The sequence below is a fragment of the Sorghum bicolor genome, chromosome 8 (assembly GCF_000003195.3).
Source record: "Sorghum bicolor cultivar BTx623 chromosome 8, Sorghum_bicolor_NCBIv3, whole genome shotgun sequence".
Lineage (NCBI taxonomy): Eukaryota > Viridiplantae > Streptophyta > Magnoliopsida > Poales > Poaceae > Sorghum > Sorghum bicolor.
Genome location: NC_012877.2, coordinates 1,523,395 through 1,549,505, shown reverse-complemented (window position 1 = coordinate 1,549,505; position 26,111 = coordinate 1,523,395). Strand labels below are relative to the sequence as shown.

The 26,111-nt window shown below is 41.8% G+C and overlaps 4 protein-coding genes across 8 annotated transcripts; 1 reads left to right on the top strand and 3 right to left on the bottom strand.

The window, feature by feature from the left end:
* Positions 358-6,925, bottom strand: LOC8070377 (splicing factor 1). Of its 3 annotated transcripts, XM_021446401.1 has the most exons (9): positions 6,768-6,925; positions 6,462-6,659; positions 4,193-4,440; positions 3,278-3,454; positions 3,028-3,184; positions 2,767-2,906; positions 2,637-2,672; positions 1,535-1,658; positions 358-1,444 (listed from the first exon to the last, which is right to left on the bottom strand). In XM_021446401.1, the coding sequence occupies exons 2-9, from the start codon at positions 6,595-6,597 to the stop codon at positions 783-785; spliced, it is 1,680 nt and encodes a 559-aa protein (XP_021302076.1). In that variant the 5' UTR covers positions 6,598-6,659; positions 6,768-6,925; the 3' UTR covers positions 358-782. The 3 variants fall into 3 exon arrangements, with proteins under 3 accessions (XP_021302076.1, XP_021302074.1, XP_021302075.1); XM_021446399.1 differs by having other exon boundaries at positions 358-1,658; XM_021446400.1 differs by lacking the exon at positions 6,768-6,925 and having other exon boundaries at positions 360-1,658; positions 6,462-6,753.
* Positions 10,797-14,403, top strand: LOC8071439 (non-structural maintenance of chromosomes element 1 homolog). Of its 3 annotated transcripts, none has more exons than XM_002442662.2 (6): positions 10,797-11,097; positions 12,501-12,697; positions 12,794-12,874; positions 13,152-13,385; positions 13,485-13,562; positions 13,643-14,403. In XM_002442662.2, exons 1-6 carry the CDS (start codon positions 10,983-10,985, stop codon positions 13,943-13,945), a joined length of 1,008 nt encoding a protein of 335 aa, XP_002442707.1. In that variant the 5' UTR covers positions 10,797-10,982; the 3' UTR covers positions 13,946-14,403. The 3 variants fall into 3 exon arrangements, with proteins under 3 accessions (XP_002442707.1, XP_021301334.1, XP_021301333.1); XM_021445658.1 differs by lacking the exon at positions 10,797-11,097 and adding an exon at positions 11,111-11,712; XM_021445659.1 differs by lacking the exons at positions 10,797-11,097; positions 12,794-12,874 and adding an exon at positions 11,109-11,712.
* Positions 15,533-18,916, bottom strand: LOC8071438 (probable inactive leucine-rich repeat receptor kinase XIAO). Its single transcript, XM_021445942.1, has one exon. The coding sequence runs from the start codon at positions 18,855-18,857 to the stop codon at positions 15,801-15,803; it is 3,057 nt and encodes a 1,018-aa protein (XP_021301617.1). The 5' UTR covers positions 18,858-18,916; the 3' UTR covers positions 15,533-15,800.
* LOC110429910 (glycine, alanine and asparagine-rich protein-like) lies at positions 21,571-23,725 on the bottom strand. The gene is made up of 2 exons (XM_021446655.1): positions 22,581-23,725; positions 21,571-22,401 (listed from the first exon to the last, which is right to left on the bottom strand). The coding sequence occupies exons 1-2, from the start codon at positions 23,662-23,664 to the stop codon at positions 22,367-22,369; spliced, it is 1,119 nt and encodes a 372-aa protein (XP_021302330.1). The 5' UTR covers positions 23,665-23,725; the 3' UTR covers positions 21,571-22,366.

The following is a 26,111-nucleotide window of genomic DNA, read 5'->3' as shown; positions in this document are numbered from 1 at the left end:
ATCCTCAGCTGTGACAAGGCTTTGGTTATCATGTAGTGTTTTATAGCTGATAAGCCATAGCACAAAGTATTGTTGGCTGATTTGTTGTGAGAGAAAAACATTGCTGAATAGCTGACAGATTCAGCTGATAAGCTCAAGCGAACAACTCAAGTTTGTTGATTTCTGAATCACAGCTTCAGAATGCATATCTTACATCAAAGGAATCTTTTACCTCAGCAGACCATACACGCACGGTTTTATGCACACAATTCAAGTCTGTTGATTTCTGAATCACAGCACTCCATCCAAATTCCAAACTAGCCCTTGTCTAACTGCCAAGTCAAAGGAAAGCAGCAACTTTGCACCCAAAAAGGCAGCTATACTAAAAATAATAATAATAAATAAATAAATTTAAACAACAACAGGACAAGTATTTGCAGTTCACATCATATCTATGACACTATGACCAGTAAGTTCTAAAACTGCTTCAGCCAAGCCCTAAGACCGTTATATTACAATTCCAGTGCCACTTTCCTCTACCTCAGGGGATCAATGCAAATGGGGGGAAAGACAAAGTCTAACTACTACACAGAACCAGGAAGATAAACAGCTCAGACCAAACCAAGGAGTCGTCACAAAAGCCTCATGCCTATTCTAAAAATTTTCTAACCATGACAACGGTCCTGCCTGTCTTGCAGGACCAGTCACGCATAAGCTCGATGCTAGGTGATTATTGTTCAATGTACAAAAGTTAGCACAAGACGCTGCCTTTATAGCCCGATGAATGCCATGCCACCATCGAGTCATTGTCGTTGAGCAGACGGAGACTGCTGCACCTGCACTGGTGGGAAGAACCCCATGCCTGCTGATGATTGGAAGAATCCTGCTGATGTGGGTGATTGCTGTGGTGCCTGAGGAGACTGCTGCTGGGCTTGGTTCTGAGCCGGTGGAAGCGGAGGTGGAGGTGGTGGACCACTTGGTCCTGGAAAACCTGTCGGCATAATGTTGGACACTGGAGGCGGAGGTGGCATAGAGCCGGCCATCATCCCAAAAGGTCCCATTCCCATCATTCCTCCAGTACTTTGACCAAATTGTTGCAGAAGTGGTGGCAAAAATGGCGGTGGAGGTGGTGCAAATGGACCTGGTGCTTGGTTGATCTGCGCTGGTAGTTGCGTGGGCACTGCTCCAATCTGTTGTTGCATCTGTGGCACTTGCACAGGAAAGGGAGGTGCACCCATGTCACTGCCATGTGCGGTATTCTCAAGCCTAGGCCTCTTTTCAATCTTGAAGCCCGGTGGTCCTCCAGAGAGTTCCCCAGAAGGCGATTCACTATTCATGGAAGATAGTGAAGCGCCATGTTCAGCAACAAAAGATGAGAAAATGGAGCTCAGAACCTGCACAGGTGCCGACAAAGATGCCAGCTTATCTGCCATTGCTGCTGCTGTTCTCTTGGGCTCATCTCCCACTGCACTGACCGTAGGGGCAAGTGAGATTGCTGGATTCAGTGACTGTAACTGGGGAGACATTAGCCTTACTCCAGAACCCTTTATCATACCAGCTGTTTGTTCTGTTGGGGTAATCATTAGCAGACTAGAACTAGATCCTGTGCCATTTGCGACAACGGCACCACCAAATCGTTGCCTAAGTTGAATGGCATGTTCAGCCTCTGCTCGAGCAACCTGTTATGGCAATAAGATAAGGGATTACCAAGACAGCTAAAAGATTATTACACCATAAATAAATTTCAGGAAAAAAAAAGGAGCTAATTGAGAAGCAGTGACTGGAATCAAGATGCATGCCAGCATCACCCAAGGCAAAAAACCTTGACAACTAGCACATGCCCAATCAGACAGAGAAATGCAAAGGCCAGACTAGAAGGATGTGAAGACCACTCTAAAAGGTGATCAAACATCCCAAGTTGCTATGGAAGCAGTCTAGGTGGGCTTTTTCAATATAACAGGCTTAATCTCAAGGTGCTAAGAAAGAACTCTAGGTGGGTTTTCTCAACATAACAGACTTAAGTTGTAATCAATAAATGAATAGTTCAAGTGAGCAGTGGAATTAATGCCTAGATAGTTTTTGTTGGAATATAAGTGAATTGCCCACCTCTCCCCATCAGCTTAAGCTTTTGGGTTTAACTGATCGGTGCATGCAACTCAATATGGTATCAGAGCCAGAGGTCTCGAGTTCGAATCCTGGTTAGCGCAATTAAAATAAAATAATTGCTGCTCGCTCCTGTTCCACGTCCGAGGCCTGAGGGAGCCTCCACGTGAGGGGGAGTGTTGGAATATAAGTGAATTGCCCACCTCTCCCCATCAGCTTAAGCTTTTGGGTTGAACTGGTCGGTGCATGCAACTCAATAGTTTTAAGTGAACATGGGTTTGGCCAGGTAGGAATCAGAACTAGCAAGAGGCATACTTGTGCCACAGAGGTGCTAGATGGCTCAGACAAACACACATGCTCATGGCTTACTAGTGCAGGTGTCATTTAAGAAAACAAGAATTCAGTTGGGAATGAACGGATTAGGTCTCTCTACTTGAAGTTCTACACATATCCTCTAATGGTACCCACTTTCATAGCTGTGGACGGACATGATTGCAAGGAACAATAGCAGATGAAAAGCCAACATGCAATAGGGCATAAAGAATAATTCTTACTTGCAACTGGATGCGAAGAATTTCTGACTTTGACTCCTGTTATAGAAATAAGAAAGACAATTTTCAAAAGCATGAGTCATATGTAACTGAGATGGAACATTTGGAAGATAATGAAAAGTGTGCATAAGACCTGTTCAATGAGAGCTTCTTTTAATTGATTTAGCAGTGATATCCTTGCAACATCTACACTTTCAAGTTGAGAAATGCACTGCTTCAGGATAGTTTCCTGTTCTTGAAGATCGGAAATCATTGTTGAGGCAGGCTGATCACCTTATGAAAAAACATGCAGGCCAAAAAGAAGCAGAACAGATAAGAATGGTGTCAAACTTTCTTCCGCAGCAGATATCCATATCCACAATGTTAATAACAAGTGAACAAGATAAATCCTTACCTTTGGTACTAGCATCGTCTATATTTTTCTTTATCTTTTCTAGAACACTAACAGTACTCTTACATTTGTTCAAAGCTGTGTCTTCATCAAAATGTTGATCAAGCACAGCTTGGTATGCAGTCACAATCTTTTCAGGCATACCACCAACAGTCAGTTTCTACAGAAGAACTCAACAAATTAATACTCTCATATCCAATTCAATATATTTTCACCCAAAAAGGAGAGTGATATAGGATAACAAGGAACTTACTTTTAGTACTGTACTGGAATCCTTCCTTGCAACTTTGGAATTTAAGGGCTTAGAGCTAGGATTTGAATTATTCTTATTCCCATTGTTATTGAATATAGGAGGGTTGTCACCAAAAATGTTGTCTTTCAAACTTTCAATACGAGTTCCAAAAACTTTGCGTTCATCCCAAATTCCTATCTGTAATTCCAAAAGATAAGTTAGAAACAATCTTTTTATCCTGGATTTCCAAGAAAAATTGAAACAAACCAAATTAGCCATCAGTTTCAATAAAGTATCATGTCCTATTGATGCACATTATCCTGGCAGATTTTGCAGCAAATTTCTTTACACAGTATTAATGAAGGACCAAGCAAACTATGATTAAAATTGAACGACCCTTCCAAATATTCATAACATCAGAAACACTAGTGGAAGAAAACCTGAATCACTGCTTCTGGCAGATGAGTAGCAACTTACCAAGCAAGACAGTGTTTAAGAAAACAAGATATTCATTAAACCCAACACTATTGGAAATGGAGGAAATTAGGCTACAACCTAAAAGGCCAATTGCTTCTAATTGATTCTGCTCTAGTTAGTTTAAGCTCACAATTTCTGTACATACCATTATACATACCAAAATGAATGCACCATGGACATGACCATGATCATAGCTTTAAAAGACATCAGAGCAAACAAGTACTATCTGGAATCCAGAAAAGTGTGCCAGGAGAGTAATAAGGATATTTGAATAACATAAAGCAAATAATAGCATATAACTCCAATAGTTTGCTACAGTTAAACTGAATTGATCATTGATTCAATGGTACTATAGTACTTTAATGAACTAAAACATTTAGATCCTCCTGCATTCTTGGACAAGGCTCTAGAACAACTCAAAGAATTAATCTCATCATAGTGAAACAAGATAATACTTACTAGTCTCGCCACCAGTTTCATTCCTTCTTCTCCCCCATTTTTGTAGACATGTTTCAACGATCTGGGTAAAACCCTCCAGAACTCATGCACATAATCTCCTCCCTTGCGCTTACTGTTTTGCAAGATATCATTTGATAGAAATAGGAATGATATTTTCTTATCCTCTGTTGCACTACTGAACTGCTTTTCCCATGTGTCTACAACCCTTCTGGCCCTCTTGCGGTGAAAAATGCACCATTGCGAAAGTGCTGCATAAGGGTTAAGGAATACAAGAAAGAACTGCTAATGCAATATTTAGATGCAAACTTACATAGGAAAAATATAAAATTCTAATTAAAATTGACATATGCACAGATAGAGGAAATGAGGAAATAAATAACCAATTTGGCCATTTACATTACTTAAAGCACACAAGGTATATAAACCACAAACTGAGTCCACCAACCATCAACATGAAAAAAAGGGGGTGGGGGGACATAGATCCTAGGTATTATATAGGTGCCATCTATGAACTCTTACCTATCATGTAGATTCCACTGACGTGTTAAAAAGTTCTGCTTCTCCCTTCCAATTTTACAGTGAGTGACATATTAACTCTCAAGAAGCAGAACATGTTCTGAGGGAACAAATACTCATAAAACCTAAAGTTTAGCTGTGGAGATCAAATTAGGTGAATGTAAGCGTGTCTCGCAAAAAAAAAGGTGAATGTAAGCGTGAAAAGTTAACAAGGAACAAGATCGTTTTTCTTCTACAAGGCAGAAATTGTTAGTATGTTTTGATATTTGATATTTCTAAGAGACACAGCGACATATGCAATATATTTCATAGCAACTTGATTAGAAATGGATGGCATATACCACATATGGCATGTAATTTCTCATGCAGAAACAAGCACATTGATTATCAAAACAATTATACGATTTTTACTGCACCTGTACATCAAAACTCCAAAAGTATGCCTCGCAGAATGTGTTTATTTATGAAATAAGAGGTCAAATATATCCATAATGTAAAAGGCAGAGTAGATTTGAGAAACACATTTTCAGCGCAATAAAATGCTGCAGAATTTGTTTTGAAAAAGAAACAGAAAAAAGCAGCAGAATGCCATAAAGATTGTTCAAAGTTCTAACCAAGAATAAAACAGGCTTACTAGTTACTACCATACAATTGCATAAATAAAAGCAACCAGGGGGAAAAACTAGATAGCAGTTAGAATCATATGACCAAAACTTTAGGTCCTTAATAAAGGATGTGGCATCTAATTGTTCTGCTCAATTAATTTAGTGGACAGGATAGCAAAAATAAGTACCCAACAAGCAAGAGACATATATAACCTAGTAATTACTGATAAAATGTAGACTCCTAGGAGCTCCTCTTATGATTTCCCATTTCACAAAGGAGACAGCCTCAAATGACAATGAAAATCATATATACATCTAAATGAAAGGCAAAATTGGGAATAACAACAACAAAAATATTTTAGTCCTAAGAAAGTTTAGGCAGGCTAGAGATGAAACCCACCCAACAAGAGCCACCAACAAAAAGTATAAAGAAGTAAAATGAAATGGGTATAGTGTAAGGATGGGGATGGTGCTCCAAATGGGTACCCGCGGTTCTTCTCTAGTCTAACTTAATAAACTAAATAGACAATTTTTTCCTTCATTTTTTTCATTTAGTTCATTAAAATTAGACTAAAGAAGAGCCGCGGGTATCCATTTGGAGCACCATCCCACATCCTTATATTAGTGGCATAGTCATGGTGATAGTATACTAGTAGTAAAAGGAGATTAGTAACCTAGCTCACCGTTCGAGCATGTGAAAGTTGATTTCTGTGCGCTTATATTCAGTGATAGAAAAGAATAAAATGAACTGCAGCACCAAAGCCAACTAGAACTCTAGAACATGTTGTCTGACCTATTACATTTATAAATATATAAGAGAAGCAATTTTCTCAAACAAACCACCGAGAAAGACACTAAAATCAAGAGAATTTTCAGGGAGTGCAGTAACATAAACACATTAAATTCATACTCAAGTGGGTTTATAAGTTCTACCCATGTGCACCGGCAAACTACCAACAACACAGCAAGCACTGTACGAAGCTGAACAAAGAAGGGTATACTTCGTGTGCACAATCAATCTCATAGCCAGTTCTCACATAGGCATTCCAATTTGCAAGTTAGGGCTTTACTGGATACTAGATTAACCGTAACAGGAAGAAACAGCCAACACCTAGAAGTAACCACGGGAAAAAAAAAACAAAGGATACTCTGAATGCTTGCCGCTGTGTTGTTGAGCTTGTTGAGCTTATCAACAAGCCTCTCCTCGCTGAAGGAGCCGCCGCCGCCGCCGCCGCTTCCGCCGTCCCTCGTTTCCAAGTCTACACCCGCCTTCGCAGCAGCCATCACGAAGTCCCCAACTAATTCACCTTCCTCGCGGATAGGCCAAAACCCAAGATCGAACCAACCTTGCACGCAAAAATTCAGAAAAAAGGAGAAGACATCCCAGAAAATCAGAAATTTGGAGATTGTAGTGAGAGATTAGAGCTCGGGGTTCTTGGGGGAGAGATGCGTACCTCGGTGGCGACGAGCTCGAGCTTGGCGCAGACGACAAGGGGGGGAAGTGGAAGGGGAAGCACGAAGCAGGAGGGAAGACGAGACTGTTGAGAGGGTTTGGTTCGTGGCTTCCACCCCTTTCCTTCCCTTGGGTGTATGTTTTTTTCTGGTTTTTCCTCTCTTTATTCGCTTTTCCCTTTTTTACCCTCTCGCATTGGATTTTGCGTGGGCTTGTTTAGTTCTAAATTTTTTTTTAATATACCGTAACAATTTCGTTTGTATTTGACAAATATTATCTAATTATGAACTAACTAAACTTAAAAGATTCATCTCGCAAATTACAGATAAACTGTGCAATTAGTTATTATTTTTATCTATATTTAATACTTCATATATATGTTATAAGATTCGATGTGACGGAGAATTTAAAAAAAAATTGTAAAATTTTTTAGAACTAAACAAAGCCTGAGGAACGGTTTTAAAGGGAATCACTGTAGTGCGTTTAGAGGGGATGGTGGGGTTTTTGGTCTTGTTTACCTTCTAAAACTTTACACCCTATCATATCAGATGCTTGAACACATATATAAAGTATTAAATATAGATTAAAAAATAACTAATTACATAGATTATGACTATTGTGCGAGACAAATTGCTTAAGTTTAATTAGTTCATGATTTGACAATGTAGTGTTACGATAAATATGTGTTAATAATGGATTAATTAGGCTTAACAAATTCATCCCATAGTTTACTCATGGAATCTATAATTTGTTTTTTATTCGTAACCAAAACACCCCACGTTAACATCTCATATGATATCCCAAATCTAGCAACTAAACAAGACCTAAATAGAAAAGGCCACCATAGAGCATCTCTAAGAGTTTGCCAAATCTCACTTGACAAATCTTGTCATTTGGTAAGTGCCTAAACCATATGGCGAGTAAAAAAAGATTATATCTCCAACAGTTTGCTATTTGGGCTTGGTAAAATTTAAAAAAAACTAAGCCTTATAATTGAACACATGTATTTGGCGCGCGTGGGACATGAGCTGGTGGCAGCCCTACATGCGATGGCAAGCCAAACTCTGCACGCAAATATGCGCGTGTTCAACTGAAGAATGCCAACTCCCCAAATTATGCCAAGCTAGTTACCAAACTGTTGGACCATGTTTTTTCATGTTTTGCCCAAACAAACAAGGATAGCAAGTGTTTTTAGCAAACTCTTGGAGATGCTATTAGGGTTAAAATAGGGAGCGGCTAGCAATAGACAGATATATTCTGTGGATGGAGAGGAAAACCACATCACATGAACGTCAAAGTTAGTAGAGGAATGCTCATGTTAGGATCATGCGCTATAGACTTAAGAGCGAAGGCAACATCATGTGAAGAGTAACGCCTACTAGCAAAATTTATAATATTATTTTCTATGGGTGGAGAGGAAAACCACCATCACGTGATCATCAAAATTAGGAAAGAAATGCTCGTGGTAAGATTGTGCACTATAGACTTAAGAGCAAAGGCAACGTTATATGAAGAGTAACGCTTGCTAGTAGAATTTATAGATACAAGGGACTGTATCCGTGGGTTTAGAAGGAAGACATCACTAAGTGGTGCTAATTTTAGAAAAGAGGGCTATTAGCGATAGATTTGTGTTCGAAGGTATAGAGGGAAACTTCCTTTATGTGAACACTAAGTTAGGTTAGGGATGCTCACGATAGAACTGCATGCTGTGGAGTTAAGAGGAAGCCAACATCATCCGAGGAGGAGGGCCTACTAGTAGCTTTTTGTGAATACAAAGGATTGCATGTATGGGATTACGAGAGCATAACCATGTGAATGTAAAAAGTAAGAGATACTAGCGATAGATTTCTATTTGGACATAGAGGGGAACACCTTCGCGTGAACACTAAAGTTAGGTGAGGAGTGCTCATGATGGGATTATATGTTACAAGTTTAGAGCAAAGACATGGTCATGCAAAAACGAGGGCCTACTAGACGTTTCTATGGATACAAAGGATTGTATATGTGGATTTAGAGGAAAGACATCGTTGCGTGAATGCCAAAGTAAGAAAAAGAGGCCTGCTAGGGATGGATTTGTGTTAAGTAGGCATAGAAGAGACCACCTTCACGTGAACGCCAAAATTAGGTCAGATATGCTCACGATAGGATTATGTGCTACAGACTTAAGAGAAAGCCAATGTTGTGTGAAGTAGAGGGGCCCACCTTCACGTGAACGCCAAAGTTAGATGAGAAGTACCCACAATGGGATTATGTGTTGTGGATTTAGAAGGAAGCATCGCCATGTAAAAAAAGAATACTTATAGAGGCTTTTATGGATACAAGGGATTGTATCTATGAGCTTAGATTGAAGACATCGCCCTATGAATACCAAAGTTAGAAAAGAGAGGGTACTAGTGATATATTTGTGTTACATGGGCATAGATGAAAACTGTCTTTCACATGAATGCCAAAGTTCAGAAGAAGAGTGCTCAAAATGAAATGTGTATTGCACCTTTATAGGGATACCAGAGATATGAGTGCCAAAAGTTAAGACAAAGAGACGAGGAGCTATATGCTTGGAGGGAAGCCACCATCATGTCAACACCAAAAATTGGACGCCTACTAGTAATAGAATCACATGTTATAATTTATCTAGGCATGGCATTTAGATCCATAGGTCCACACACTTTTCCTGAGGTGTGGATGGCAGGTTGAAGCTTGGTATGAATGTAGGTCCGATGCAAGTGCCAAATTGTACCACATATTTCTACGAATGTTCAAAGTATAAGGGCCACCCTATGTAATCAAGCATCCTGCTTCTAGTTTTCAACTACATGCTCTCCTAAAAAACTACATGTTTAATACCTACTCTCTTCGTTATAAAAAGAGTGACATTTTTTTACTTACATCGTGTTTGACCATTCATCTTATTTAAAAAATTTAGGTAAATTATAAAATAAATAAATAAATCATTATTACTACTCTAGTGATAAAATAAGCTATAACAAATTAGATGATATTTATAAAAAAAATAAATAAAATGGATGGTCAAACAAGATGTCTCCGGAAAGTAAAAAAACGTCACTTTTTAGGACGGAGGGAGTAAGTGTTAGATGTTTGTCCATCTTACTTAAATAATTTGTTGGTGTCTACGTGTTAGATAACTAGATTTTATGATATATAGAGATAGTAATAAATTATTGGTTGTTTTCAACTTTATATGCTTCTTTTAATATGGCCATGATAACATATTATAGTGACATTAACACACTCAACGATGCCCAAAACACATGGTGGAAATCCTCAATCTCATGTGTGACATCCAAGATCTTCGTACTTTCCCTTCGAATGCGTCTTGGATGTAAATATTGGTCAATTCACAAAAAAGTAAATGTTTTCTTTGGGATGAAAGAAGACTTATATTAAAAATAGCTAGGTATATGAACACGTTACAAAAGCACTATGGATTACAAAAAAAATCTAGAAAATTTAAATTATACCCACGCTGTGAATAGTTCTAAATCTCAAAACCAAACTTATACAACGCTTTGCAGTATGGATGACTGCATAGACAAATACTCGACAAAAGATAATCAGATGGCCAACGAACGATGGCTAACATCCATGTAGATGGAGTTTAGAAATTTATTCTTTCTAGCCTTCTTTTTCCTTTCGGAGAGGATTTGGTCAACAGAAGTCAATACTTCTTCTCCTCCTCCTCAACTTCGGCTTTCCAACTCAAAAACTTTTCCTCATAAAAAAAACTCAAAAACTTTTGCAAAAATAAAACCGTAAGCAGGTGACAAGTGGGTCCAATTATTTCTTCCTCAAACACTGGCTTATCTAAGGGATTGATAAAATTTTTATTTTATTAACTCCAAACATTTTCTTGGTTTAGAGTAAGGAAATTGTTCCAAACTGGCCAAACTGGCAGCGGACAAAGTGACGATCCCAGTCCAATTCGGCAGGCTGCCGGCCCAGCCCATTCGAGAATCCACGGCCCACCACCGTTTCCTTCCTTCCCCGGGCCGGCGGCGTAGGGTTGTTGCTTTGCTTGCCGCCTCCCCTGCGCTTCCCGCGAAACGCCAACCGAATCCTCCATCCCCCAAAATCCCCCCTTCCATCCCACAGGCGGCGGCGGCGGCGGAGGAGGAGGAATTCGCCGAGTAGGTTGGTGGGCTGTCCTGATCCGCGTCCCCGGTTCCCACTTCCCACCAGGCGAGCCGCGAGCCGGAGCATGGCGCCGCTGTCGTGGCGGCACCACACCCTGCTGCAGGCGCTGCTCCACCGCGGCCCGCTCTCCGAGCGCGACTTCCACGCCGTCTTCGCCGGCGTCTCTGGCAAGGACCCCGGTACGCCCTCCGTCTGCTTCGCACGCTCCTCTCGTCGTCTCTATGTCTCTTCTCTGTACGCGGGACGCCAGAGCCCAACAAGTGCTCGACGAAATGCACCGCCTTTATTGATGGGCTCTGATCAGAGCAGAGCTACAGAGGTGCACGCAGCAGCAGCAGCACCAGGACCTGGAGGCTGGAGCTTACGCTGCAAGCTAAGCTAGCATCTCCATCCCTTCCCGCCATTCCCCTGCCTGCTTCTCTCCTTCCAGCGTATAAGCCAAAGCTTCTGAGCAGATTATACTGGATGGTACTCCCATCGATTCCCCACCGCCCGCACGACCTCTGCCTCGCACTCGACTCGCCCATCAACCTCCCTCCGCCCGACCGACCGCTACTCCTCCGCTGCTGCGCTGCTCCCCTTCCTGGCTTCCTCTTTGCCTCCTTTTCTGTCCTCCTCTGCTGCGCCCCTATCCCATTCATTTGCTACGCCATCCTCATCACCTTCAGCAGCAATGGCGCCTCTCTCGTGGCGGCAGCGGCATCACACACTGCTGCAGGCGCTGCTCTCCCGGGCCCCCCTTGCGGAGCCTGACTTCCACATGCTGTTCGCCGCTGTCTCCGACAGGGACCCCGGTACCTAACTCTCCCCGCTTTATAGCTCTAGTCTTTCTTCACCTTCTCTTCGCATCTGTTCCATGGAATGATTCTCTTTTCTTGAACTTATTACTGTGGCAGTGTGGTGGTAGTAAGTAATACATTTGTTCGGAATGGTGTGTACATCTCTATACTTTTCTGGAATCCATTTGTGTCTCCAGATCTTCTGTTTGTCAGGGAAAAGAGTGCTAGTTTGGTCTCCATCTGATTTTGTCAGGCAAATGCTGCTGTATACAAAACCTGATGCTGCTTGTTTTCCCCTTTCTCTTTCTTTGTCTCGAAAAAAGTTTGCCTTTCTTAGCATCATTCTGATTTAAGCTGGCCTCTTCTTGATCTGCTCATGCTCCTCACAATATAAATTCGTTATCAAGTGAATACTGTATCTTGAACAAACAATTTAGTGGAAATTTGGGTCTGATCCAGAGCAGTAGCTACACTTACTTTCTCACCTAAGGTAGATCTATGAAATGTTTATCTTTTGTTTGCTGATCACCTGAGCCAGTCAGAATCACTCCAAACTTCAAAGTTTTGCTATAAAAAACAGTGAATTCAATGTTGCGTTATGTGATTATCTGAAACAATGGTCTTGATTCCACCTGGGATTTGAATCACTCAGCCGAACTGATGCCCTGTTGCCTGCTTGGCTGAATCATATATTTAGCACCAGTTTTATAGAAGAGTCGATAGCCTAGGGGCTGCAAGCTTCTCTGGATTCATTTGGACAAATGTCTACTCTCTAATCACTTATTGCATATCATGACTTGCAGCCACTCATCAACAACTGTTCAATGATACACTTCTCAAGATCAATAAGGACCTCGCCTATTTGCAGTTCGAGTTGCGGGCATGCATAAACCAATATGATGGAATGGTTTATTACGGAGTTGTTAATAACATTGTTGATGAAGAATCTAAGCTCGGAACAAAGTATTCTGTGCCCCAGATTGCATTCTACAAGGGACTGGTATGCGATACTTGGCCTTGCATACCTCAGTCTGACACTACATATGTTGTGTTGACCTTTCGCATGTATTGATGTATGTAATCATTACTGTGGCAGTTAGAAGCAATAGTTCAGGAAGCTGGAACTGATGGGAGCATAACCAGTATTGACGCTCTCAATGTCCGGCTTGAAAACCAGGTTTACTGTATAGTAATTCTGGGAACATGATTTTTTGGTTTTCATGTATCGACATGTACTAATTGGCCATGTGCTTAGTGTCACATAATACTTATGCCTTACAAGCATTTAAGTGAGCATATTATAGTTTCATATACTTTGCAATTATCATGTCATCAATGGTATCACCTTTTGGTATTTCTGTGACATGGCATGGCAGCACTGTTATATCTACTGATTGACAGTTTAAGCTTGATTGCAATGTGGCATCATGAGTTATTGACTGTTCTGTTCCCAGATTGTAATTGTAGACGGTTCAGAGGACAGCCAATCTCGCGTTCCTAGTTCCATAAAGAACTTCTCACTGAGCCAGAAAGAGAATACTCTTGATGAACTGATACGGGATCGTTGGTTGTCATACACCTCCACAGGCAAGATTGGTCTGGGCACCAGATCATTTCTTGATCTCCGAAGCTGGTTCCGTGGTAATGATATCCCATCTTGTGTTGTCTGCAACGAAGCTTGTATAAAGGTACTGATATGTGATGATTCTATGATTTTCAGTTGCATTGTCTTGCCCTTAATGTTGTCCCATATAACCTGCTAGTATTATTTATGTTATACACAACAGGCATCAAGTTGTTTAAATGAGGGATGCAATGTTAGAATTCATGAGTACTGCTTAAAGAAGAAATTTTCACAAAGAAAGGTACTTGCCTAAATCATAGTTCACACTGCTAACTCATGTTGATGGTAAAGCATGGTTTGCTAATATTTCTGCATATGTAGGCTTCAAGAGCTTGTTCTAGTTGTGGTACTGAATGGCCCTGTCAGGACGGTGAAGCTGATGGTGATGATGATGTAAATGAACCTGGGGAAGATCAAGTCTCATCAGCCAATCGTTCCTCGAGGAAGAAGCGCAAGAGAGTCAAAGCTGAACTGGTGGAAGAAAATAACAATGCAGGCCCATCAATGGAGGTGCCTAGGAGGATCTTGAGAAGTGCTAAAGCCGAAGCAGTCGAGGCTGCTCAAGAGGCGTCTTCTGCTGGAGCTTCGCAGCCAGACAGGGGTTCCAAAAGAAGGAAGAAGTAGTGATGATGCAGGTTAAGCAATAGTAGCGAGAGAGATTGCAAATGCTCTCTTTTGCCATGTAGATACCATAGATGTGCTGGTATCTGGTGGTAGTAGATGGTCCTTTTCAAGTGAGAGGGCCATACCTTCTAGTTCTGGTATAACATATAGCTTTAAGTTGCTCTTGCTACAGACTTGTAAAGGTTATTATTTATCTTGTGAGTTGTGATAGTATCATTCAATCTGGACTGATAGAGCCATTCCCATATTAATTCTTGTTTGGTAGTAGAGAACATCTTGGAGCACTGAAAAGCTTGAGGGCATGGGATACCGTTGCTTGCATTGTTGATTCTGGATTGAGGCATGGTGTTTTGATCGAGTCTGAGTAGGTGGATCAAGAGAGTGTAATCAGAGTCCTTTTTTGGGGGCAAAAAAGTATATTAGCGGGTTGTGGTAACTACTCGACATCATGTGGAAAATTCAGTTGTCTGTTGTCCATCTTTTCAAGTGCTGCATTTCCATCTTGCTTTGATCTTTGTTTGGTTGCAAGAATGGCTGATGCTGATTTGTTGTGAGAGAAAAACATTGTTCTGTGGTTGGAAAAGTATGGTTGATTTTGGCTGATAAGTTCAAGCGAACAGCGACTTGCCTAAGAAATATGTTGTTAGTGTTCGTGGACTTGACTTTGTTGTCCCTAAGGACAAGCCCTAGTGTGATCTTTGCAGTCTTAAGACCAAACAATTCAAGGGGTGAGTATAATCGTGCAGATTAAGGTTTGTTCTTTAAAATTTTTGGAGCCTGGTTCACCTCTGCCCCCTCTTGTGCCATTTGGTCCTTTTAGAGGATCTCCTTGCAAACAGAGTTCAGCAGGTACGTTATGACTTGCTTGTCTCGGGTGATCCATGTGGCATAGTCTGGATTGCTGATGATGTGTGTTACTTGTCAGCTTCTACAATCTTGAAAATTCTAGGAGGCGCCTGGGTTTTTCCGTGCTTCGCGGATCGCCAGCATAACCTGAGGGCCCCATGACACAAAGTTCTCATGCGTTAGTTTCTCAGCCACCGACGGACCAAGAGCGGCAGACATATTCGATGAGGACACGCCGTTGATGATCTGGGGTTTTATGTGAATGAAGATGAAAAAGAGGATGCTTTCACTATCATGTGAAAATAGCCTCCACCATGGCTTACAAGGTATAAATGAGTATGATTGATTTAGTCAAGGATTAGAACACAAGCTGATACGAACCTACGAACTATACACCTACAAGGTCTCAACCGAATTAATCCATATCACATACATATACAAAGGCTAGTACACACGGCCTATTATTGCTACATGTTGGTATCTCCCAGATCCATATCCAGCTCTAAAGAGAAGGCTTCATATAGTAAAATAAAGATATTTCATATTTGAGTAAGAACATGAACCTGCTCCTTTTGTTCTGCATATTTGTGAAAATATTTCCACTGTACAGTATGTGCCAATCATTACTCTTGATTTCTTCTGCAGCAATGCGTGGGGTGCCAGCGTTGTTACACAATGCAGTAAAAAAGCTTCGTATGTAAAAAGGGTGATAGAATTCACAGAGACGCTAGGTGAGGAAGTCGCACGGTGGCGACGGGTTGCGTGTTGATGTTGTGGTAAGGAACAGCCCCTCACCGGTGGCTTACATAGGGAGCAAGAGACCAATCGTGATTTGGCCATCAGCCTATACAGGAAAGATACAATCATTGCTAACTTATTACCGTACAGGTCTAAACTACTATCTCTGGCCAAATCAAGATTGATTCCTTTACATATTTGTCACACAAGAATGTCTAGGATATTAACTTGTCTAATAAAGGGTTCATGGACTAAGCAATGAAGAAAACCTTCAAATCTCTTTGCTTCCAAATTTCCTCAGAATGGCAGCCTTGTTGATAGCAAGTTGCACATGAAGCTTGTCATATAACTGATCCAAAAGCTGAAAGTAAGCAATCCTCCATGTCTTCATGAACAACATGGTACAAAATACAATCCAAAGACCCATTATAAATCCCATGCTCATGCTGATGTAAAAAGATGACTTGCCACCTTCATGTTGTTGACTAACAGTTGGATTCGTTACATTTTTTGAACGTGGATTTGTTACATTCATTGAGCAATTCCTCAGAAGAGGAGGCCCACAAAGTCCGGGATTGCCAATGTACATATACCGATCGTTGAGTGTTTGCAGCTGTTGTCCTGAGGGGATTGTTCCTGATAAATGGTTGTACGACAAGTTGAGGCAGCTCAAGAATGTTAGATCTGATAAACTTGATGGTATGTTGCCACTGAAATAATTGTAAGATAGGTCAAGGGATTCTAGTTTCCTTAAAGAACCAACATCATCTGGAATCGGTCCACTTAACTGGTTGTTGGATAGATTCAAACTCCGAAGTCCCTTGAGTAAAGTTAATTCCTTCGGAATCTGTCCAATGAAACCATTACTTGATAAATCTATCAACACAGTATGTTTTGTGAATTCATGGGTATAGTTAAGCTCTCGATTTTTTATGAATGCTGATATGATGTCTCTATTGTGAATACCAAATGAATCTGGCAAATGGTCATCATCTGTTTCATGTGGATCTGCCATGGCTCTCAACCTTGCTAAGGATGAAGGTATAATTCCTGATATGTTGTTCTGTGCTACGTCCAGGTAATGAAGTCCAACTATCCTTGATAACTGCCTAGGAAGGTGACCACAAAACATATTCGACCTTAGGATCAGAACCTCTAAGCTGGGCATTTTCTCTGCTACCCATATTGGCACACTTCCAGAGAACCTATTATACGAAAGGTCAAGAAGGATTAAATTTGGAGCATATTGAAGGAAGCGAGGGAATTCACCAGACAGATTGTTGTTTCTCAAGTCTAGCATAGATAAATAAAATGAAGACTCGTTACTTTGACAATGTGGAAAACCCCCTGTTAATTGATTGTTCGATAGGTTTATTTCCGAGAAACCATTACACAAGTATGGTGGGATGGTGCCTGTGAAATGATTGTTGCAGAGATCCAAACTACTTAGGTGAGGAGCAGTGAGATTTGCTGGTAGCTGCCCCGATAAAGAATTTCCAGAGAGATAGATGATTTCTACGAGCGGCAGCTCCAAATTTGGTGGTAAAGTACCACTGAGTTTATTTCCTGACAACTTCAACATGGAAGCGTTAGGAAATGCAACCCAGAACCAGTGTGGCAAAACATCATTTATCTTTGTGTTTGAGATATCAAGCACATCTATGCTCGTTTGCCATCTCAACCAGGTAGGAAACTGAGGACCCATGTCACACGACCCAAAAATTGCATATATTAATTTAAACGGAGGAACCCAATCTTCACCAAAATCCAATTTGAGGGATGTGTTTTCAATTTCCAGATACTCAAGGTTCATGAGACTAGCAAAATGTTCTTTTGAAAGCACACTGCTGAAGTTATTGCTGGAAAGGATCAAGTCAGTTAAATTACTAAGTGTTCCAATCCCACTAGGTACATCACCATGCAGCATGTTGCAAGAGAGGTCAAGGTGACTCAAACTCCTCATATTTCCTATCCCAGATGGTATAGAACCATCCAACATGTTATGAGAGAGGTCAAGATAACTTAGACTCCTCATGTTTCCTATTCCAAAAGGCACATAACCAACCAACATGTTCGTTGAGAGTTCAAGGTAACTTAGACTCCTCATGTTTACTATCCCAGATGGTATAGAACCAACCAACATGTTCATTGAGAGGTCAAGGTAACTTAGACTCCTCATGTTTTCTATCCCAGATGGTATAGAACCAATCAACATGTTCGATGAGAGGTCAAGGAAGGTGAGACTAGTCAGATTTCCTATCCAAGCCGGCAACTGCCCTGTCAAATTTGCACCATGCAAGTGTAGCTCACGCAACTTGCTCCATGAACACTGTGGTAATCTCCCTATTATGTCTGCACTGATAATATTGTATTCCAAATTGAGTAAATGCAAACTGCATAATTTTTCCAAGGCCGTTGGAACCATACCTGATATGGAATTACCATCTATATATAAGACCTCAAGGGAGGACATGTTTCCTAATGCACCAGGTATGAGCCCAGACCATCCACAAGAAGAGAGATAAAGCTCCCTGATGGAAGTGACATCCCAAAACCAGCTGTGTTGGAGGAATGAGTTAATAAATGCATTGTTTGATAAATCAAGGATCTCAAGATGTGTGACGTTAGAATGGGAAAGACGAGAGGTTTCGCTGCTAAGGGAACACCAAGACAGGTCGAGGGTTTTCAGATCAGGCAGCATATTAACCTTGCTCACCCAATCGCTTGCGCAGCTGAGGTTCCATCCGCTCATATAGAGGGTCTTTAGTGAAGATAGGTGTGGCAACCATGTAAGATCTGATGCGTACTGAAGATCAATGCTGCTAAGATCAAGGTGCTGCAAGCGAGAAAGGTTACCAAGCTGCCCAGGTATACTCCCAGAAAAACCAGCATTGGAGAGGTTGAGATACCTTAGGTTGTTGAGGGCACCCAAAAATGACAAAGGTTCGCTTGTGCTATAACTGAAGTAGTTGAAGCTAAGATCCAAGTATCTCAGATGTGGTAAGGCGGCAATAATGGAGGAGTTCATTATTATCTGACCTCTCAAGTTGTTCTCTGCTTCCATGAAGTCCTCAGGGCCATGGAGGTCAAGCTTGATGATATGGCCAGTTTGGTTGTTGCACCGGACTCCCTTCCACCCGCAGCAGTCCTCGCCTCGCCATGACGAGAGGAGCCCGTTAGGGTCTTTGTAGTTTTTCTTGAAGGAGATGAGTGCCTCGCACTCGCTTGCAGAACAGCCATGAGCAAAAGACGAAGACAGTGTCATGGAAAGGATCAAGACGAAGATTATTGCAGCAGCTCCTCGAAGATGGAGTAGCCGAGCAATCATTTTGTGCGAGCCAACAAGCTAGCTCTTCGTTGTTTTTGTCTTTTTGTTTATTAATATGGCTATTTGTCCATGGTAGTTTTTATAGAAGGATGAAGTAACGGGATGACCATCCTGGTTCCCGGTTCCGTGTTTATATAGTGAAGGGAAGAGCCCCCTTCATGGCTGTACATGGAGATCGTTTACAATAAAGACTTGACTTAATCTACAAGCTCTTCTAGCCTATGCATGTATGGCGTCTATTCAATACTCCTGAATATTGTGCCACGTGTCATGCTTCTAACATATTCAACACACTAACATGCACCGCTAACACACACACTATTTTCAGCTACTATATTCTAACATCCTCCCTCAATCTCAGCCACTTTGGAGGTTGAGATTGTCTCTAAATTTCTTCAATTTGATTACCGGTAATGCTTTGGTGAAGCCATCAGCTAACTGATCTCCAGTTGAATAAACCTGACTTCTAGTAATTTTTGTGCCACCCTTTCTCTGACAAAGTGAAAGTCTATTTCGATATGCTTTGTTCGTGCATGAAAAATTGGATTTGCAGAAAGGTAGGTTGCACCTAGATTATCACACCATAGTTGTGCTCTAGGTGGGTGCCTAACCCCAAGTTCATTCAACAACTTCTGGACCCATATCATTTCTGCAGTTCCATTGGCGAGTGCTTTATATTCAGCTTCAGTGCTTGATCTTGACACTGTTGGTTGCTTTTTAGCAGTCCAAGAAATCAGGTTGTTGCCAAGAAATACAGCAAAACCTCCAGTAGATCTTCGGTCATCCACACAACCGGCCCAATCAGCATCTGAGAAGGCACTTACTAACATGGATTCAGATTTGCTAAACTTAATGCCAAGTTTGGTGGTCCCTTTGATGTACCTCAGGATCCTTTTAACAGCGCTCCAATGTATAGTGGTAGGTGAATGTAAGAACTGACATACCTTGTTTACTGCGAAGGATATATCTGGTCTTGTTAGGGTTAAATATTGCAATGCTCCTACCACACTACGGTACTTAGTAGCATCTTCAGATCCAAGTTTGTTCCCATCTTCTATACTTAGTTTCTCTGAGCTGCACAGTGGTGTATCAACAGGATGACACTTGTCCATACCAGATCGTTTTAGTACCTCTGTGGCATATCTCTCTTGGGTGAGAAGCATACTAGTGTTTCCCCTCTTGACTTCGATGCCCAAGAAATAATGAAGGTCACCTAAGTCTTTAAGTGCAAAGTCATGTTGCAGATCAACAAGCAAGGCCTTGGTAGCATCGGGAGATGAACTAGCTACTATAATATCATCAACATAAACAAGGACAAATAGAGTGTACCGTCCCTTGTTGAAGTAGAAGAGTGATGCATCTGCCTTGGAAGGAACAAATCCAAGAGACTCAAGTTTTGCACAAAGACGAGCATGCCATGCTCGAGGAGCTTGCTTTAGGTCATAAATAGCTTTGTCTAGTTTGCAAACATAGCCTGGATACTTGGAGTCAACATAGCCAGGTGGTTGATGCATATACACTTCCTCTTGAAGGACACCATGAAGAAAAGCATTTTTGACATCCAATTGGCGAAGAGACCATCCTCTGGATAGAGCTACAGCCAAAACAATGCGAATTGTTGCAGCTTTGACAACCGGACTGAAAGTGTCCTCATAGTCAAGACCATAGCGTTGTCGATAACCTTTGGCCACCAAACGCGCCTTGTACCGTTCAACTTGACCATCAGCTCTCTTTTTGATCTTGTACACCCATTTGCATCCAATGACATTCTTGCCACGTGGAGGTGGGACCAAATGCCAAGTGTGATTATTGAGAAGAGCACGATGTTCTTCATCCATAGCCATAGACCAACGTTTATCTTGTATGGCATCATCAACAGACGATGGCTCTTCTGTCGTGGCAAGGTTACACCAGCGGACAGTGCCGTCAGTGCGGCGCTTAGGCTGCACAATTCCATGCTGAGAACGAGTGGCAGGACGAGGTGGTACTGGAATAGAGGGAGTCGGTGCAGACGTGCATGTAGGAGCCGCACCAAGTTCAGGAATAGACGCACCAGACTCCACGGCCAAATTTGGTTGTGCGGCCGCATGCTGCTGCAATGAAGCTGCACCAAGTCCAGGAATAGGCATTCCAAACTCTGAGGCCAAATTTTGTTGTGCGACCGCATGATGTTGCGACGAAGCACCACCGAGTCCAGAAATAGGCGTTCCAGACTCCATGGTCGAATCTGGTTGGGCAGCTGCATGCTGCTGCGACGAAGATGGATCGGATGCGACGGGGTCAGCGGTTGGCCCTGACAAGGCCGCATCTCCATTGGTTGGAGGAGGGCCTGATAGACTCGCAGCTGCGCCTGAGGTCGTCAGCGATCCGGAGAGGAAGCCGATCCCATTTGTGCATGTGCTTGTTTCACCTGCAGTCATCAATTCTCCAGTAGAATTTGATGATGAGTTAGTAGGTAATGAAGAACTCACACACTGATCAAGTACTTGAGTTTTCCCAAATGTGAAGGTTGGGTTGAGAAGGATATCAGGTAGAAGGGTAAGCTCTGCACGGAGTTGGGCACCCGCATTAGGATGAAGTTTGGAAAATGGAAATAGATGTTCATCAAACACCACATCACGGGAAATATAAATGCGACCAGTAGTGGGCTCAAGACATTTGAACCCTTTATGATGGTTACTGTAACCAAGAAATACACATTTTTTTATCGAAACTCAAGCTTTCGAGGATTAAAAGGTCGAAGGTTGGGCCAACATGCACATCCAAAGGTGCGAAGAAACATATAGTCAGGAGCTTGTCCATGAAGACGTTCATGAGGTGTGTCGTGGTCTATGACTTTGGTGGGTAGTCGATTAATAAGAAAGACAGCTGTGATGAATGCCTCATCCCAAAATTTGAGAGGCATAGAAGCATGGGCTAAAAGAGTGAGGCCGACCTCGACAATGTGTCGATGTTTGCGTTCGGCGGCACCATTTTGTTGATGTGCGTGAGGGCATGAAATGTGATGGGATATCCCTACACGTTTAAAGAAGGAGCTAAGAGTTTGATATTCACCACCCCAGTCTGTTTGCATAGCACGGATTTTGCAATCGAATTGACGCTCAACAAGTTGCTGAAAATCAAGAAAGCATCGAAACACCTCAGATTTTTGACGAAGTAAATAGATCCAAGTATGTTTACTATAATCATCAATGAAACTTAAATAATATTTATTCTGACCGACAGATTTGGGAGCGGGGCCCCATACATCAGAAAAAACAAGATCAAAAGGGTGTTTTGACACACTAGTTGACCTAGGGTAGGGCAGCTGGTGGCTTTTTCCTTGTTGACACGCATCACAAATACTATGTTGACTGGAATCTTGAACAAAAGGGAGCTTATGGTGGTTGAGGACACGCTGAACTACTGGAGTGGATGCATGACCAAGTCGATGATGCCATAGCGAGGTGGATGGTTTGATGGTGGCAAGCACTTCTTTATTGGATGACTGGAGTGGGTAGAGGCCACGCTCACATCTGCCTTGGAGTAGGGTTTTCTTCGTTCCCTGCTCCTTGACCAAAAAATGATCAGGGTGAAACTCAATAAACACATTATTATCACGAGTAATGCGATTGACAGAGACAAGATTCTTATTTGCTTCTGGGACATGAAGTATGTTACGTAGACGAAGGTTGCTATTAGGGAAACTCAAAGTACTGTGACCAATGTGATTGATCTTCATACCTGATCCGCTAGCGGTGTGTACATGGTCGTTGCCGTTGTAGCGATCGCGGATTGTAAGTTGATCTAGCTCGCTAGTGATGTGGTCCGTGGCACCAGTGTCCATGTACCAGTTGGTGTCCACGCCGTAGGAGGTTGTTGCTGCGGATGCACTCTTCTTTGGTGGGTAGCCGACATACTTGTAGCAGCGATCCGCACCATGGCCTTCCCTGCCACAAATCTGGCAGATCACACCTTCGAGAAAGGTGTTGTTGGTGAAGTTGTTGTTGTTGTTGTGGCCACCACCACGACCACCATTCCGACCGCTGTTGCGGCCACGCCCGAAGCCGCCGCGACCACCACCACCACGGCCGCCACGGGAATAGGAAGGACGACCACCACGACGGCCGCCCTTTTCTGCAGAGTTGACGGAGGAGTGGGAGCCGCCATCGCGGATCTCACGGCGTTGTTCATGGCTCACGAGCTGAGCCTGGAGCTCTGGGAGAGAAATCGGGTCGGTACGGTTTGCAACCGCAGATGTAACCGACTCGAACTCCTCTCCAACACCCATGAGGATGTAGGAGACGACCTCATCGTCGTCCAGCTTCTTGCCCGCCGACGCCATCTCGTCGGCCAAGCCCTTCATCTTGGTGAAGAATTCCGCCACGGTTGACGACCCCTTGGTTGCCGTGGCGAGCGCCATCCGCGTGGACATGATCCGGGCGCGGGACTGGGACGCTTGGGGCGTCTGGATTGCGGCCCACAATTCGGCCGCCGTGGTCGCGTCCGCGACCTGGGAGAAGGTGTCCTCGGAGAGGGATGTGAAGAGGTAGCTGCGGACTTGGCTGTCCTTGGCCAACCACTTCTCATATTCCGGATTGACGGCCGGTTCCGCCTTGTTGCCCGCCGCCGCAGCAGCGGCGGCGTCGACCTCAAGAAACTCAGGAGGGGGTTTGGTGGTGGGTTTGGTGAAACTCCAGAGCTGAGCGCCCTGCAGAGTGGCTGTGACTTGAGCAAGCCACATGTTGTAGTTGCTACGAGTTAGTTTCTTGGTTACTGGTGGGAGAAAACTAAAGAAGGAAGCGGCAGCTTCAGAGGAGGTTGCCATGAGGATCGATGTATCCGTGAGGATTTTTAGGCTCTGAATACCATATAGAAGGATGAGGTAACGGGATGACCATCCTGGTTTCCGGTTCCGTGTTTATATAGTGAAGGGAAGAGCCCCCTTCGTGGCTGTACATGGAGATCGTTTACAATAAAGACTTGACTTAATCTACAAGCTCTTCTAGCCTATGCATGTATGGCGTCTATTCAATACTCCTGAATATTGTGCCATGTGTCATGCTTCTAACATATTCAACACACTAACATGCACCGCTAACACACACACTATTTTCAGCTACTATATTCTAACAGTTTTGAGTGGCACATAAGCTTGTTGATGATCTCTACTCTCTCTCTTTATATATGTTTGCAAAAATAAAGTGATCTACGCAATGAAGTCTACTTGACCACAGGCACCAGGCACCACCGCACCAGGCAGGCACAAAGTCAACTAAAGTAATCCAGCAACCGACAGCAGGTAAGGCCTTTGTTTAGTTCCATGGGTATTGTAGTATTTTTATTTGTATTTGATAATTATTATCTAACCAAAACTAATGAATATCAACCAAAAATATTTTTGCAGGTAGGCGACATACTGGTTCCAGTTTTGGGCTCCATTGCAACAGCTGGATGAACACAATGTGCTTATCCAAAAAGCTTGCAGAAATTTAGAGTCAAAAGTCATGTTTATTTTTGCTTCAAATGGTTGAAAAACTTTAGTTATTGCCTTGGGAACTAGTTTGTACCTGTGTGAGTTTTGTTTGGAGTGAGTTTGTAATAAGCTTGATCTGATGCTTCTCTTTTGTGAGAAGTTGAAGCCAGAACATTTCGTTCTATTATCTAAAAAATTGAACATTTCATACAATTAATTATTTTTATCTATATTTTATATTTCATATATGTGTTGCAAGATTTAATGTGACGGAGAATTAAAAAAATATATTTCGAGTGTAACTAAATAAGCCCTGATACTCCACTGCTACTCCATCAAATAACTCCCGCGTGGTTGTCACTTGTCAGCCATGCTGGGAGGGAGAACATCATTGGCTCTATCGACACAAGCAATAATACTCCACTACTACTCCATGTTTTTCAACGAAGTAATTATTTCTGGGGACCTAATAACGCACTTCGTCTTCGTCTAATGCACAGCAATTTCTGCAACTTTATTGGTAGCAAATATGCAAAAATAAATCGAACACAAGACAAATTTTTATGAGGAAAAAAAATCATAGGCACCAACCAAGAACCTTTTAAATATAATCTCATTGACTGAGGTATAATTTTCTAGGTTTTCTATAACAATTTTCATACCAAGAATTTTCTTAGATGCATCTAAGTCCATCATCTCAAACTCTTTACTCAACTATGCCTTCAATTTAGCTATTTCTGATTTTTGTTTTGCAGCAATTCAGATATCATCAACATAAAAATACATACAAATTAGTTGAGCCATTAACAATCTTCAAATAAACAGAATAATCATAATCGGATCGCTTAAAACCATGAGAGCATGCATTGATCAAATATCTTGTACCATTGCCTAAGAGATTATTTTAAACCATAAATAGATTTCTTTGACTTGCAGACAATGTTTTCTTTTTTAAGAATAACAAAACCTTTATTTTAGTTCATGTAATGTCTTCTTCCAACTTCCCATGTAAGAATGTGGTTTTTAATATCTACTCAAGTTCATAATCATTCATGGCAACAATACTAAGTAAAGTGCGAATAGAACTCAACTAGAGAAAAAACATCATAAAAATCAGTATTCTGGAATGTGCCTATAACCTTTAGCAACTAATCTTGCTTTACACCTTGCTGGCTCATTTGGAGAAATACCCTTCTTTCTTGAATATTCTTTTGGCATAGACAGGCTTTTTATCCTTAGGTAATTTCACTAAATTTCAAGTACCATTCTTTTCACGTGACCCCATCTTATCTTGCATATCGGTTATCTAATTGTTGAAATGAGCAGGAAGTAATAGCCTTAGAATATTTAGAAGGTTCTGAATTACCTTTAGTCTCTTTTGCAACACACATATATAGCATAAGCAATATTGCACTCTTCAATTAACCTTTTAACTGGTTTGGGCTGCCTTTTAGCCCTAGCAGTAGCAATAGAATGTTGTGAAGGCTACACAACTGAAGAAGAATGCTCAAAACTAGATAAATCATCAATATTTGGAGAAATTTTAACAATGGGTTCATTTTGGATAACAACATTATCAATATCTAGTGTGCTTTCCACATCAATTAAGTCTTCAACACTATTCTTAACAGGAGCATTAATAGATAGGTTGTCATGTAACATCTGAGATTTATTGAAGATAACATTCCTACTAACCTTCTCTTAATGTGATAGCTTGTTGGTGCTTTTGGCGTTATTTCCTTCTTGGAGGTGTTGCAGGATTTCTAGTTCCACTATTGTTTCTTGTCGTCTAGCCATGG

Coding starts and splice junctions, on each gene's coding strand:
- LOC8070377 (XM_021446399.1), bottom strand. CDS start 6,597: ATGGCTGCTGCGAAGGCGGGTGTAGACTTGGAAACGAGGGACGGCGGA. Junction 3,185..3,277: donor ATTCCAGTACAGTACTAAAA/GTAAGTTCCTTG, acceptor GTTCTTCTGTAG/AAACTGACTGTTGGTGGTAT. Junction 1,659..2,636: donor TTCTTCGCATCCAGTTGCAA/GTAAGAATTATT, acceptor TTGCCATAACAG/GTTGCTCGAGCAGAGGCTGA.
- LOC8071439 (XM_021445658.1), top strand. CDS start 11,592: ATGGCGCCTCTCTCGTGGCGGCAGCGGCATCACACACTGCTGCAGGCG. Junction 11,713..12,500: donor TGTCTCCGACAGGGACCCCG/GTACCTAACTCT, acceptor CATGACTTGCAG/CCACTCATCAACAACTGTTC. Junction 13,563..13,642: donor AGAAATTTTCACAAAGAAAG/GTACTTGCCTAA, acceptor CTGCATATGTAG/GCTTCAAGAGCTTGTTCTAG.
- LOC8071438 (XM_021445942.1), bottom strand. CDS start 18,857: ATGATTGCTCGGCTACTCCATCTTCGAGGAGCTGCTGCAATAATCTTC.
- LOC110429910 (XM_021446655.1), bottom strand. CDS start 23,664: ATGGCAACCTCCTCTGAAGCTGCCGCTTCCTTCTTTAGTTTTCTCCCA. Junction 22,402..22,580: donor ACACACCGCTAGCGGATCAG/GTATGAAGATCA, acceptor GTCAAGGAGCAG/GGAACGAAGAAAACCCTACT.